Here is a 16,084-nt window from a genome sequence, read left to right as displayed (position 1 = left end):
AAATAAAATTTTAGTCCATGTTGTTTGGTTTACAGCTTAAATCCGTGTCCATACATTTCTCTTCTGCATGCACTACCAGTTTTATCATGTATTTATAAAATACGAGATCCATTATGAGCTCCAGAGAGCCAAAAGTGTCTTTGTCTTCACAGCACGAAAAACAGCAGCACACACCGCTCCATACCGGTGTCTTTTTCACTTGTAGAAACACCATGTGCAAAGAGCTGCGAGCACCTTTTCTTCAGTCCTTGACCTCTCCACCATGTCCATCTCTCAGCTGGCAACCTGGCCAGTGGGACACTCATGGAGTAATTACGCACAGACCACCTGACAGCCATGAGACAGGAATGATTTGGTGCCTTGCGCCAAGCTGCGCATGTGACTGACAAGCGAAATGCATTACAGTCCGCTGCTAAGCCCCTGAGCCTCCCAGTTGTTCGTATGCCTCTGCTCCGTACATCTTCAAGAGAGTCAAGGTGAGGTTTCCACGCACAGATCTAAATGAAAGGATCTTCGGGATTCCATGTCCTCACACGCCTTCCAATGTACTCTCATATTTTTCTTAGTATATAGTGCTTTGGTTTGAGTTTGTTTATATAGTTTTATTTGTAGAGGATGTTTGCGCAGGTATTATATTTCTAGGAAAACAACGAACCCAGGTATTTAAGAGCCAGTTTGGTAGAAATGCTGCTTCTTTTAGGGAAAACTGATATTTTTTCACTTCCAAGTTTTCTCAGGCCTTAGAGGTCTGAGTGAAAACTCATAACTTTTCAAAGATTTCTGCAAATATGTACTAGCAGTAAAAACTGGGTTGGTTTTTTTTATTCAAAACAAATGAGAAAGTTGCTTGGTTTCCACTGCCAAAATCTAGCACTGTATAATTTATTAAACTTCCAAAATATATCATCCAATATCAAAGAAGGCTATTACGGCTTGTCATTTCAGACTAGCAACTGCTATCAATAATCATAAATTTAATTGTATATGTATACAAGTCCTGGATTGGGGGGAGGAAAAGCTCTCCAAAACATTGAAACCATTCCAACAAGAGTACAGCGATAAAGACATATCCTACCTGCTAGAGCCCTGAAGGCATAAGGTAGATAAGAGGTACCACTCTTTGGGGAATCAAGAAGCAATGATATGGGTTCTGGTATCATACTCTTCAAAAGGAGACAAATGTCATTTCATTCTGCACCGGCTGGCTTCAGGATCTGGCTGTGGCCCAGACTTGTGCTCTCTCATTCCACTCCTTCTTCTTGTTTGAGTTTGTTCAAATCCAAAATACAGTATCAGATAATGTCAGGAGAAAATGCCCTTCAGGAGCATAGAAAATGCAGTAGCAGATCCACATAATTAAACAAATTACAGATTGTATAATGCACATTTAGCCACTACGTGTACTGTGTGCCTCAGCATGTATATTTATTTTATTTTGTTATTTTCAGAAATGAGAGCAACTAATGGTGTCAGAGTCCAGCCCACTGAATTTCAATCTTACATTCTACTTTTCATACACCAATAGGAATGAGTTGGTCAAGGGACAAAGAAAAAGCAAAGAGAGATAAGTTCTTTAACAACAGCTAAGCATTCCTAAAAGTGTAGATGTAAACACTAAGGAGAAAAGCAGTATTTGTTAAGTCTCTGCAATACTACTGTAGCTAATTTTGGAAGAATTACATGTAAAATTATATACCACATTAAATAAAGGAATACAAGGCCTTCAACTGTAATGACTCTCACATTATACAAAGCACTGACAACACAGGTCAAGATTTACATTTTGTTTTTTGACAGGTTTTAGAAAATGTCATCTTGCAAAGCAAGCATGGAGCATAAAAATCCTAAAACTCCAGCAACCATTTTTAGTACATGATTAGTATTAATGTTCCATTCATATATGATGACATGAATTCAATATGGAATTTTAAGGGGCAATGTTTATCATTGTTACCAGAAGTTTTCATATTTTTGATTTACAGTATCTTGATTTTTTTAATCTCAAAAAAAAAAAAAAAACCACAAAAAAAAACACATAGACACACACAAAAAACCCACTGTAGTGAAATTTCATACTACAAAGTGTTAAATTGTTTATTTGCAGCCTTAAATTCAATGAGTTGGGGGGGGGCGGAATCTAAATCCTTTTATGCAATCATTAAAAAGTGTTACATCCCAAAATCAAGCTGACCATCATTGATAAATCTGAAGAATACAATGTTGCACTTAGAACATAGCAGGAAACAAATGAAACTTTTTGCAGTTCCAGGCAACAACATATATGGACCTGGGTGTTAGCACAGTAACTCTGTGAATTATTCACATATATATGTGAATTATTCAATAAAAGCCGCAGAAAGTAGACATAATTAAGACTTCTTTTAGGTCACTCACTGGGACCACTCTTTATGTAGATGGTGAGACAATGTTGGATCACCCAACTCTGCTCCAACCTGCAGAGCAGCAGAAGAGGTAACACAGGGAAGGAAAATCCTAACACGCAGAAAACTTCTTCAGTCCCACAGTAGGAGGAGCTACTTCCTGTAAAATTCCTTTAGCTAGCAGGTCCAATATAGTTGACATAGCATTTATATGCATTCACATTTTTCAGCTGCAGCCTCAGAAGCCTTTCCCAAGTTACCAGGAAGCACAACATGTGTGTTCGATAAGAGTAAAGTTTAAGACATTTCAAGTTGTTACTTCAGTTAGACTTTACACCCTAAAAACTAGAAAAAAAGTACTGCAATAACTAGTTACTTGTTGCACACACAGAATTCCCTCCAATTCCCCATTTTAGCATGTAAGCAATGAAGGATCAGCCCTTGAAAGTTCTTCACCAAAGATTTGGAAACCCTTACAAGTACAACAAATACAATCTAAAAAGAGACATATATCTCCCCCTGCCTGCAGAGTCCTTAATCCTCCTACCTCAGGGAATGATATTCACAGACATAGCTACTTCAGGTCTCAAACATGAAATAAACTCAAGTCTTGCAACCTGACATAGCCACGGTATGGCCAGTCATTCACACTTGAAGTGTTGGAACTTCTCAATGATACCTGCTATTTAGCAAGCTGATACATTTAGCTTAAGAGGTTTTAAAGACAATTTGGAAATGCCTTTCTGTACTGATTAAGAAGTGAATGAACTGGTTTAACTGACCCAACAATGGACTATCAAACCAATTACACCCATCAAAACACTGCATAAGAAGTCTTTGTACAAGTGCCTAACTTTTCCTTCTCTCAAGGAAAGAAGCGTAAGGTGATAACCTGTAGGATTTTCTTTTTCAGCAAGATCCCTGATAGCCCTTGCAGATTTGTCTTATCATGTGGAGAGAAAAATGTTAACACACACACAAGAAACTGAAGGTAAGTCTTAACTACCCACCCATTCTTGAAAAATTGTGTTTCACTGTTGTAGGATATGGCATTTTGCAAGATACACTTATTATCGCAAATTTATTTGAGCTTTGTCATCATACCTGGCTAACAATTCTCTAAGTTCAGGTTTGGTTTTGAACAAAACAAAAAATGTCTACAGAAAAGCGATACTGACTGGAAGGTTTCCTGAGACTAAGGTTGAGTTAAAAGCTCTTATTTATTCCTTATCTCTAGCAATCACTTCTTCCATAGATAGGCCAAGTAACTGTTCTACTTCCAACTGGGATGTAGAGGTTTGTTTCAGCAATCTGAACTGAACACCTACCTCGCTAAACCCAAACAAACAAGTACCATTAACTTCTCACACTCCAACTTTGTTTCTGGTTTCCCCTTAGTGTTGGATCGCTCGTACAGCTGGGTTACATGCTGTATCAAATGTGTTTAGGGGGGAGGGGACAGGAGAAGGGGGAAGACAGCTCACTGTACGTCAAAGCAAGCCAGCAACCTAGCAACCATATATTAAAAGGTGTGTGTGTTTTTATGGGTGTCTGTGTGCCAGGAATAACTGTAGCAGATATTATTCCATTTGTAATCCAAAAAATGTGAAAAGGGAAGGGGAGAAACTCCAGCTGCTGGTCTATTTTGGGGTCTGTCAAAATCCACTTTCACAAATACAGAGTCTTAACACTTTCTATCCCATTTGTCTTAAACAAAAATGGAAGTTTAGACCTGAGCATGTTCTTGGCTTTGGTTTGAAAGAGACCTTTCAAACCAGAAGTGGACCTTACTTAATGTACTACACTTTCTTCCACCTGGTAATACGCAAAAATCAAAGGGGCAGACAGGTCACCTCAAAGCTTCCACACTTAGGTTAAAAGACTATTGATCTAGTTTGTTACTTACAAATGCTCTAAATATTTTTATATCTACATTTCATTAATCAAACAGAACTGCCAAAGATTCTCAGGGAGTGGAACTAGTTTTAAGAAGATTGACTTGAGTGAGAAGTTTACCTTTTCAATCTTGACAAAGTTTCTCATTCAACAAGAGAACTGAGAGTTTAGATTGGTAAATAAACACTCCCACCCCTCCATCATATGTGGTCCTGGGGATGCAGAACAATTTCAGAACCACACTGTCCCACTACCGCAGCATGTGCCTCACTGAGAGGGTGAGCCAACACCAGGTTTAACTTTTGTGCCATCAGGCAAAATCATATAGGGTGGGAGGGAGAGAGGGAGGCAGGGGGCATGTCTCACGGATACACCCAACACCTCCCTCCTCCAGCCACACTCCCCACATTGCGGCTCCCAACAGCCTGTGGCAACCCTACCATGAGAGCACACGGCCATGCAATTATAGCCCCAAGGCGTCTCCTCCAGTGCTACCGCACACAGGTGTGCTGCTCTACGAGGCTAGGCTCCCACTACTCCTCCTCATCACCACCATCATCACCACACCAAACCATAACCGGCACCAGGAGGGGAAGGGCAAGGGCAGTTACCTTGTTTTTGACCCCGCAGTGGCAGCAGACAGTCCACAGGTACTTGAGGGTCCTCCACAGCAGGATGATAAACAGTCCCCCAAAGAAAGTGACCATGGATGAGGCGAGGAAAGCCCACCACATGCGCTGTCCGCGGCTATCGCAGGGCACCTCCATGGTCACCGGGATGATCAGCGCATCCATCTTGGGCACATTGACGGGGGAGGAGGACGAGTCTGTGTTGAGATTGTTGGCGTTGATATTGTTACTCATTCTAATGCCGCCGCCGCCGCTGCCGCCCGGGTAAGAGCCGCCGCCGCTGCCATTTGCCATAGCTAACAGCGAGCCGGGCGCGCAGGGGCTGCCGAGAGCTCCTCCCGCCGCCAGCGCCCCCCAAAAAACCCATCACCAGCCATATTGCTGCTGCTGCTGCCGCCGCTGCTGCTCAGCGGAAAAAGAAAAATAATAATAAAAATAAAAAACCCCAAATCAAAACAAACGAAACAAAGCAAAAATAAAATTAAGCGACCGCACAATCCCCGGGTCCCTCTCGGGAGCCGACAGGCCGGTGAATTCCGAGCGTCCTCCTTGTACGGTGAAAATAATATATTAAAAATAATAATAATAACAAAAAGGTAGTCTTCTCCTTAGATTCCCACCCCTTCCTTCTCCCGCATACATAGCCCCCACCCCGCCCACCCCCGAAAAAAAAATCATCCACCACCACCACAAACTGATGCCTCGGAGCGTCTCTCCAAGATACCCAGCGCTGCAACCCCGCTGGCCTCAGCGGGGATCTCCCAGCCTCTGCCGCGGATCTTCCCGGAGGTGGTCTGTTATTATTGTTATTAGTCTTTAACTTGTTATTAGCGACACTCAGTCCCCCCCCGCGCACCCTCCTCCTCCTCCTCTTCCAAGTCCAGCCCCTTCCTCTCCTCTTCCCCCCTCGGTGCCGGCAGCAGCCTCCTGTGGCTTCTAATTCATCCTCCGCTGGCCCATCTGTGCGTGCGCTGCCGCTGCTGCCGCCGCCTCCTCGCCCATCCTTCAGGAGCTCCCTCCAGGGCTCAGGCTGTCGCTCAGGCTGTTGCTCCCACACGCGCAGAGGCGCCGCCGGCTCCCCGCCCCTCCCTATCTGCTGCCGGGGGACGCGACGGCCCCGCAGCCGCGGCCCTGCGCGGGGCGCATGAAGGGCCCCGCGGGGAGGGGGTGCCGGGCCGGCCTGGGACGCCGCGCTGCCACAGGGGGTGAGAGCGTCGGCTCAGGCGGGCTCCCGGCCCCCCATGGGCAGCTCCGATCCCCGCCCCGCGGCCGCTCGGTCCCGCTCGCGGGGCCGCCGAGGCGCCGAGCGACTGCTCCGAAGGACGGTGAAGCGGGGGGAGCCGAGGCGCTTCACAGGTGGCGGCGAGACGGTGCCCGGCCGCGCCGGGGAGCTGCCGGTCCAACAAGTCCTGCCGGCCCAAGCGGGTCCATCGCCGGCGCAGCGCTCTCCGCAGCCGCGGTGGGGCGGGGGCGGGCGGCAGAGCCCCCCCGCGCGCGGCCGTGCGCGGGGCTGGAGTGGCGGATGTCATGACGCAGCGGCTAACGCACGGCGCTGTCACGGCCCCGGCCCCCGCAGCCCCGCCGGCTCCCCCGGTGCCGGTTCCCCCGGTGCCCATCTCCCCCAGCCCTCCCGCGCCGCGCAGTGCGACATGGGGAGCGCGGCCCCTCCGCAGCACGGCTGCAAAGGTGCCTTTGGGGGCGGCCGGGCCGGGGCTTGCAGATGGGGGCAGCGGGAGGGAGGGGAGGGGGACGCGCTCGGGGCTTGCAGGAGGCGGTTGAGTTGCAGCAGCAGGTGCCCAGGGATGCGAGCGGGGGGTGCTGGTTTGGAAACGCGGAGACAGAGCGTGAAATAACTATCGGGGAACTGTGGCGCAGGTCTTTCTGCTGAAGGCGTTCTTGGTTTGTCTTTATTTGACACGGGGAGATACTGCAAAAGCTCCGAAAACGCACCATAAATTGCTGCACATCCCAAGAACATTCCTGAAGTTAACCCTTAGAAATATAAATAGCAATTTAAAATGACTTGCTGGAAGGGAGTGGAATCCAGTAAGAAAATCTGGATATTTGTTGCCTTTTTTTTTCCCCCAGATTCCCATTGAAAAGCACATTTGTGTATGTATTTGTATCTTTATTTATGTAAAAAGTGAAAATCTCCATTTGGCATGGTCTGCTTACCTGGTTGTCTGTACAAAGTATTGTGCAGATCCTCTTGACATCTTTCCAAAGGAAAAATACAACAGCCTATGTGTTCATGACATTTCCACATCTGATCTAGTCACTACACATGCACAGAGCCACCATTATGAAATAGTAATCTCTTAACCTTTACCAGGAGTAGTTCCTGTTTCTGCATTGGCCGTGAGTTTATTTTTGTTTTCTACTTAGGTGATGGTAATGAGATTTTAACAGTTCTCAAAGCTTTTTATGGGGCTCTCTAACTCTCTCACCTCCACTTTTTTGTGCAATAACACCACCATTTGTCTAACTTAATGAGTTTATCATTATATCTCACTCCAGTCTGTTCTTCCAGTTGGTTCCTTCAAGAGAGGGCTACCTTTTTCAAGAAGCAATTAACAGAGGCCTCTGAATAGAGAAAGCCTTAGACAATAATATGGAGGTATATACAGGTGAGAAAATACTACTTTACTGGATCCTGAAGGAAAACTGATAGTTATATAGTGCACCTGAGGCAGCCTGTTCTCAGGAGACTGTTCTAAGAGGGAATTAAGTGGAGGATTCCTAGATGCACAAAACAAGTCAGGTTGAAAAGAAACTGCATGCCACAGCTGCAACATGCAACCCCACACTGCGCTGCCACAGGTGCTCCCCCTTCCCACGTCTTTCATTTGATAATGAAAGGGTTGATACTGTTCCCACAGCCACCTGGGCCACGAAGTGTTGTTGTGGCAGGATCACACACCTTGGGACCTGGGCCCAGAACCTAGTCCTGATGATTTGCTCTGTATTCCTGGGTTGGTGTTCAAGGAGCACGCTTTTCACAGCTGTACACATACCTACACATCCTTTTATCCATCAGGAAATGCCAGGAGTGGAACAAGCCAGCAGCATCATAACACAGCCACTCAATGTCTGACCTTCAGAAGCACCAGGTACTTACAGATGCTCTTATAGCTAATGGAAACCACAAGCCTTGTGCACCTTGGAAGACCTGGGCAATGAACAGCAGTAGCAGAGCATATCCCAGGGAGGGCTTTTGCAGGGTGAAGTTTCTTCTGTATTCTGGGCTGGTAAATAACAAGGGCTGGGTCTCTGAAGCTGCTGACATATGGAGTACATCTTTTCTTGCTGTTGTTTGAGAGGGCCCGGAAGATTTGACAGAGAGGCTGCAGTCTGAAAATCTGTTTTCTCACTATATACATTCAGAAGGTATAAGTTTAAAAGTATTTATTTGACCCTGGGTACTGTTGCAGCTGAGTGGTGCAGACACTGGTTTCATGAGCAGTCCAGGTACAAACAGGACCATCAGGCACTTCTAAAATACCATCCCCATAACACTGTACCCACAAGTACAAAGTATAGTCCTAAAGAAAAAAATCAGACTAAAGCAAACCAAGTACACCACAGGATATAGACTGTGCTTTAATATAATTTGATTTGAACATGTTTATACAACATTTACACACAGATTTAGACAGGGGTAAGAGATTTATTGAGATCACTTGTAAAAAACTGATTTAAAGTTCTACTCAAAAGCCATTCATAAACCAACCAACACATACACTAGGGGTTCTAGCTTGTAAATTTCACACTATATATCCAGGGAAAAAGCTTTCCTGTTAACTATATAAACAGAACTCCTCCTATTTATACAAATAGGCCTCAGTTCTACAAATATTTATGATGAAACTCACATACAAAGGTAAGCTCGTTGATACCAACTGGCGAAACTTAGCAGTGAAAACTTCGCTCAAGAGGAATTACCTGCTGAAGACAAAGGGTATATAAAGTAGGTAACTTTGTATTCACTGATTTACAGGCAGAGATACAAATGATACTTGAACGAGAGCCACTCAAGTACCATTTGAGCTTAGACCTTTATGAATAAGGAAAGGTCTTCTGTCTAGTACGGGTTTTATAAAATGGAGCTTGAAAAAGCACACTGGGGCTGCATGCTTCATTTACTGAAGCAACAACTGCATTTCATGTTCCCCTCAGACCAAACAAGGTTTCCCAGCTCTTTCTTAGAGAGATCTATTCCAAGCAAACACTGAATTTAGGTGGATTAGTTTTCAGATTAGTTTTCTATTTAATATTTCAACAGAAGAGCTCAAAATTGACTTATTTAACTGAGTACTGTTTACATAACATAAAAAACACTGTCTGTTCCAGTGTTTTTCCTGTTGCTGCCACATAGCATAGTCCAGGACGTAATCATGCCAGCTCAACATCAATCCAGAGGGTTTGGTTCCAGAAAGCAGTATTTTAGCAGCAACGAAATGACTCCTCTTTATGTAAAACAGTTCCCTCTTGTGGATATTCTGTGTACAGTACTACAGACAGAAAGTATTCAAAATAATCATCAAACCTGGATCTTTGCAATTAAAGACACCCCCCCACACGCCCGCCCAAATTCAGCAATGATCTCAACACACAGGACGATTTTGATTTTAGCAAATAGATAAAGTAAATATACAAGTAAGGAAGAGTGAGGAACTTGTTTGCCACAACTTGTTTCTTTAATGGTTATATATAAAACCTTCCCATTTAATTAAAGGTACAGAGTACATGTTGAACAAGCAAATTAAGCTTCTCTAAAGGTAAATACGTTTCCAAGTTAAAAAAGTCAAAGTTCCAACAATTTGGTATTTATCCTCTGCAACACCAGGCTGCAGGTTGCTACATGAACAATCCCTTATAGGACGTGCTGTTGTCACCTTATATGATAGGTTAGCCAGCATGAATTATTACTATTTGTGACCAACAGCCTTGTTCTTTACATTGTCACCATAGAACATGCTGTTAGCTTTTATATCGTTTCAGTAACTATGACAGAGCAAGAACTTGCACGCAGAAGTACAATAAAATAATAATAAAAATTGTTTACTTGTCAACGGGCTAGATCTATATTGCTTGGGCACTTGGTCTTGACATCAAATGATGGAGACAAAATATCAACCAGACTTTATGTTTAATCACAGATGTCTTGCATATTTAACTCTGAGCCTTGCTTTAATACTGTTCTTCACTATTCCTACTTTGTCCTGGGAGAAGGGTGAAAAATAATACAGTTGTAGTGATTAGACAGGTACAGGAAACAAAAACTTATCATGAAATAATTCTGAGCAATTTTTGTTTTAATGCAAAATATTTGCTCTCTGAGACACTGAAGAAGATCCCATGCTGATGTAAAACACATGTAAAACATACTCTAAAGAGGAAACATTTGCAGGAGGTGATACTAACATACATATAAGACTACCATGGTTGCATATAACTATATATTTGCATATGACAAATTATTATCTTTGGCATTTGTTCATTTCATAGAGTTTAGTCAGACTATTTCAGTGCATATTAACTGGAAATCCTGTTTAGCTTATTTTGCATCTACCCAATCCCTGTTCAAAGACTGAACTACATATTTAGCATGATAATGTATTGCACTCTATAACGCCTTTTTATCAAAGCACTTTGCAAATATGAATAAATTCAAGTTCATCACATCTCTCTGTAACAGTATAAATGAGCACTATTCTTGGCAGCAAGGTTGCATAACACTTCCCTTGAATTAGTTAAAACTTTTGTATTGAGATCTATTTTGGCACTTAACCCTGGCAAAATCCTCCAGCTGGCGGGACAAAGACGTATCTCAGCAGAATGTTTTAATGGGTCATCCAATCATTCAGAGTGATCATCTCCAGAGCACTGGAACCCTTGCACTCAATCCAGCCAAATAAAATATTAGAGCAAATGCCTTGTTCGTGTTAATCCATACGGTATGAATAGAAATTTAATACAAATTCATGTTACAAAGATATTTTCCATGGATTTTTTTTTCAAATATATATACATATATATATATATATATATATATATATATATATATATATATATATATGTATGTATGTATTTAGGGCACTTCTTGGATATCCTCATATTTTGTTTATTAGACATAAGCATACGTTCTTGTCCTCATTTTCCTCTTACCAAATGACCTGGATCACACAGTATTTGGTTAGATGTGTTATTTCTTGCCAGTAGGACACTTCCCATTGGAAAATTAGTATTGTTTATGGAATGTTAAGATGTAATGGAATGTTAATAAGACATGTCTAGCATCTGAAAAAAGGTGACAGCAGAAATTATGACTTCAGGAGCAATATTAAGCCATATTATATCCTCTGAGGTCCATAAGTGCATTTAATAAATATCAATCCACACACTTAAAAGCACTCTAGACTCCTGCAAATCAGAGCCTGTTTATTACTGTTTCTACTAATGATCTTCTATTCCAGTCAGGTATTTTGCCACAGGAGAGAAGCAAGCAGGAAGATATGGGGGACATTCTGAAGACAGAATAGTAAGAACCACTGTTAAAACACAGGTAGGCTAACAAAGGAGATACAGAACTAGCAGTTGAACAATGAATCAAAACAATACTCAAAACAAATCAAATTTTTAAAAAGACCTTTGAAATGTCTCTCCTAAACCACTAGTTCCCCTTTTTCTGAGTTGACCTTGACATCCATCCCAACCATAGAGAGAAGCAGCAAAGCCTTCACCCTGTACTGAACGATAATGAGAGAACAGACAAGTTATGTGAAGTGGACAAAGATCCACTCCAGAAGTGGGGTAAAAATTCTCTAACTTTGCTTTGTGTTGATTTTGTTGGGTTGTATGAAATCAGGCCAGCACTGTCACCCTGCAACATATCGCTGCAATGCCAGGATTCCGTCCTGCACCACTTTGCGGCTTTGGTTTGTGGAAGCAGCTCTCCAGAGCTTTGTATAAATATTGGCATCTTTTGGTCCCTCCAGATAGGCCCAGAAACTTCAGAGTAATACAGAAAATATTATAGTAGTACACCAAACACTTAAGTCCTCTCTGTGTCACTGTCATGATAACACAAAGCAGTGTGTGTCTCCCATACCTTTGTGCAGTTTCCAACAGCATTCCCACTGTGGCTATGACTGCTAGCTACAAACAAAGCATTCCAGAACTGCTCAGGTATTGGCCTAGTGATTGCAAAGACCAATACTAATTTATTTAAATGTAATTAATTTGGAGAACTAAATGGTTATGGTCTCATCATTTAATATTTTGCCATTCATTTTATTTGATATCTTGCATACTGGAAATGGATAGGCCAGGTAGCTTTGTTTAATTGCTTCTAGGACGCATTTGGCTTTGACTCTAGACCCTTCTGAGATGTGACGGGAAGGGAAGGGAAGGGAAGGGAAGGGAAGGGAAGGGAAGGGAAGGGAAGGGAAGGGAAGGGAAGGGAAGGGAAGGGAAGGGAAGGGAAGGGAAGGGAAGGGAAGGGAAGGGAAGGGAAGGGAAGGGAAGGGAAGGGAAGGGAAGGGAAGGGAAGGGAAGGGAAGGGAAGGGAAGGGAAGGGAAGGGAGAGAAGTTTCATGGTAAAATAGGATATTTCTAAAGATGCCTGTTTGCACTGGGCAATTCTCCTTTAGGTCTAGCAGCCAACTTTGCCATGTGGCACTTGCAGAGATGCTGCTCTCAGAATCAGAGCCCCTACAATGGAAACCAGCTGCCAGCCTTAATGTACTGTAGGGCGCCAAACTCTGCGGTGTACAGTTTTCAAAAATCACTTGGGAAGCCTGTGCGACCTCACCTAGGCGTTCCTGCTCCAGCAGGGGGATTGGACTGGATGATCTTTTGAGGTCCCTTCCAATCCCAAACATACTGTGATACTGTGTAAATAGTAGCAGGACTGTACTGCTGCTCTACTCCATTTAGGCCAATGGACTTTTTCATAAAAGTCAACTAATTGTGAAAAACAAAGAAAAATGGGAAGATGTATGTGTACTGAAACCAGCCACTCAGAAAAACAGCTCTGTCCACCAGGTGTAAATCTGTGTAACACTCAAAAATCAGACATCAAGCATACTAAAACCATAAAGGAGAGACCATTTGTTTATAAGCAGCCACTCCATTTATTTGCAGCTGATTGTAACACACTTTGTTCTCCTCAGCTTTGCTTTCTTGTCTCTCATGCTTGTATGAAACAGAATAGCTAGCAACCAGAAATTTGCAACTGAAAATAAATTAGAACAGAAATAAATCAGGACCATTTTCACTATTGAAACATCATCCCATACAGTAGGTTTTGAAATGCTGAATCTCAACAGAATTGGAAGATGTTCTTTCTCATCCCACCACATAAGCACATATCCACCAAAGAGTTTTTCCAATAGGAGGAAGAGCTAAAATCCATTTAACGCGCAATGCTGCAAAATGCTGAGCATTCCTGCTTTGATCCAGCAAAGCATTTAAACAGGTGTCTAATGTTATGCACAAGCAATCTCACAGAATCCTGTAACTGAGTCACATGTTTAAAATTAAGCATCTGGTTTAGGTCCAGAGTGACAAGGCTCAGCACCTTGTATGATTAAGTGACTAGTAAGCTGAAGAGGTTGTGTAGGAGTCATGTCCTTAATTGCTTGCTGACTTCATCAGCACTTATATCTTACTGAGGTTGTGTTTGCTAGTGTGACCTTTAATTCCAGCATGAATACAGCTTTAGGATTCCCTTTCTGATTTGGAACTACATGTTATTCAATTAACAAAATGATGAAATAATAATACTAGACTTAGTCTCAATTCTGGAAGAATCAGTAATTAACTGACATTATTTTTTAGTCTTGATATAAGATGAACTTCTGGAGTACTATTCTAAAGACATAATTTTCTGTTTTCTCAATGATAAATCCAAATGCATCCTCTCACAAGTCAAAGGTGCTGCTAAGGATCAAATACATACCAGTACTCACAGATATGTGTCAAATGTCATAACTATGCTAATGCAGCAGTCTTATATCTGGTACTAAGCCCGCAGCAGGCTATGAAACAAAATCTTGAATTCAAACTAATTGAAGTCAAGGCCACAATCAATGCCTGCCTCAAAAGGGCAGTATTTTCCAACAGAGCTTATAATTTTTTTCTATGCTAAACCAGTGGAATGGTGGGATATTTAACAGCAACCAAAAAAGTGAAACTTTAGTTATGGCTTTCAGTTGCAGCCTCTGAGCAATACGATAATGGTGGAATTAAGCTTTATTAACTGAATAGTCCCATATGCTGCATCTACTCGTATTCATGGCTTTAATTTAGAATGATCCGCAGGCCGATGTTGATTTCTGTTTCCTGCCATAAGCTAGTTGTAAATTCAACCTATGGTCAGAATATAGATAAATTATTTGGGAAGAGGCATGGATTGTCTGAATCTTATGCAGTGGGTGCAGTTTTGCCTTCGAATACAGCTCCATAGCTGCATCAATTAAAGATGAATGTGGATATCTAATAATAATTTACATGTGCATACCTAATAATAGACACAGGATAATTTATAATCAATGAATCAATATGTTAGATGATTTATTATGCTTTTCTTCTGTTTTCATAAATGTTCACAGGTGGATATCCTGCAGTTCATTTTTAATTATTAATTAACATGCAGTTTTAGGCAATGGAATACTGAATTGTATTTAAATGTGAGATATGTTAATCACAAACCTTCCATCTAGTCACCATCTCAGTCAAGTCTTAGTCAAAGACTCTGCCAATAAATTCTTGTATTATATTACCTTATCTCACACAACAGGTTTTCCCAGTGCTTCCTTTAGTAGAAGGAAGTTCACTGCTATACATACTATACGATACATTATCATTGCTCATGCAATAGTGCTCTCATATGTCAGAAACAAATATATACGCTCTATTGACAACTGTGTTAGAATATTTTTCATTTTTACATAGGTTGGGGTTTTTTCAAGTTTTTTTAAACAGTCTGTTTTTCACAAATTATGCCTATTGCTAAACGCATATTATAAAGTATTATTTACTATTATTGACACTTACTAAGCTGGTAATCATCACCTTTTTCCCCCCCCGCTCTGAATTTCCACAGTGTCATATTTCAAGTGTTGGGGGTTTTTTGTTTGGTTTGTTGTTGTTGGTTTTGTTGTTTGGTTTTTTTAATCCAGAAATGGTTAACCTAGAACTTTTTAAGGTCTACAAACTGTCGAAGCTCTATAAGCATATATGTGTCTTAGGATCAAAACAGGTGAAATGCAAAGACGTGTAAGGTGTTTATCACCCACAATTAAAAAGACATTTGAAATGCTAGAGAACCCTACAACCATATTAAGATTCTATAAGACAGAATCATCAGTACTTTAGCGGTCTTAGTGTGTTCCTGGAGGAGCCCTAGCAGCACGACACTCATTCTAATTTAAAGAAAGAAAAATGAAATTAAAATTTCAAGGATGCTTATACTCACTCCCATAGACAGAAAAGGCTCACAACTAGCTTGCTTACCTGGAAGGAAACTCATTCTCCTTCTCCCAGAGAAAAAGTTCATAAAACACTTTCCCTTTTGTTTGCGGAAAAATTAAGGTATTTAGAGACAGGCAATCATGAGCAAATTATTTACTAACTGCAACTGAGCAATAGGACAATGAAAGTTTGTCAAGGGCAGGTTAACAATAATATAAATAAATACTGGTTTAGTAGACAGTATTTAGACAATACACTTTGTTCTTTGTGCATCATGTTAGTGCCCTTTCGGTGACAGGCACTGTCAACTAATTGTGATGGTTTAAATTTTGATTGATGTGTCAATGCAACACACTTCCGTACCCATTGTGAGAATCACAAAGCAATAAATTTAACCATTTTTCAAAATCACCATCAATAAAGTGAAAGACATAACCTAGATTGCATTTCGTTCGTGGTTTTTGTTGTTTTTTTTTTTTTAGTGGTTTCCACTGCCTTTTTTCCCAGATGGTACAGTAACTGCTAGCACCAACTAAAACATACAGCCAGCCTTCTTAAGTGGTTTACCTTGGCTTTTGCAAAAGGGCTCCTGCCCTCCTAATAAATTCAGTATTACACATTTTGAAACATGGTGTGTCATCCCTTCAGTCTTCTCTGGATTAATATCAGGTTTCAGGAAATGCTGAAGACAGAGCTATTTGT

General features: G+C 41.7%; 1 protein-coding gene across 31 annotated transcripts in view; it reads right to left on the bottom strand.

Moving 5' to 3' along the window:
- Positions 1 to 5,860, bottom strand: part of KCNMA1 (potassium calcium-activated channel subfamily M alpha 1) — a 476,353-nt gene extending 470,493 nt beyond the window's left edge. For 21 of the 31 annotated variants that reach the window (XM_071811778.1, XM_071811779.1, XM_071811787.1 and 18 more), the window contains exon 1: positions 4,889 to 5,544. In XM_071811778.1, coding sequence (XP_071667879.1) covers positions 4,889 to 5,200 — 312 coding nt within the window. In that variant the 5' untranslated portion in view covers positions 5,201 to 5,544. The other 10 variants (XM_065843541.2, XM_065843542.2, XM_065843537.2 and 7 more) reach the window with 4 other exon arrangements.
- Between the last annotated feature and the right edge of the window lie 10,224 nt (positions 5,861 to 16,084).

This window comes from Patagioenas fasciata, chromosome 8, assembly GCF_037038585.1.
Source record: "Patagioenas fasciata isolate bPatFas1 chromosome 8, bPatFas1.hap1, whole genome shotgun sequence".
Classification (NCBI taxonomy): Eukaryota; Metazoa; Chordata; class Aves; order Columbiformes; family Columbidae; genus Patagioenas; species Patagioenas fasciata.
The sequence above is the reverse complement of the archived record's forward strand: the minus strand, read 5'-3'. Positions and strand labels throughout refer to the sequence as shown.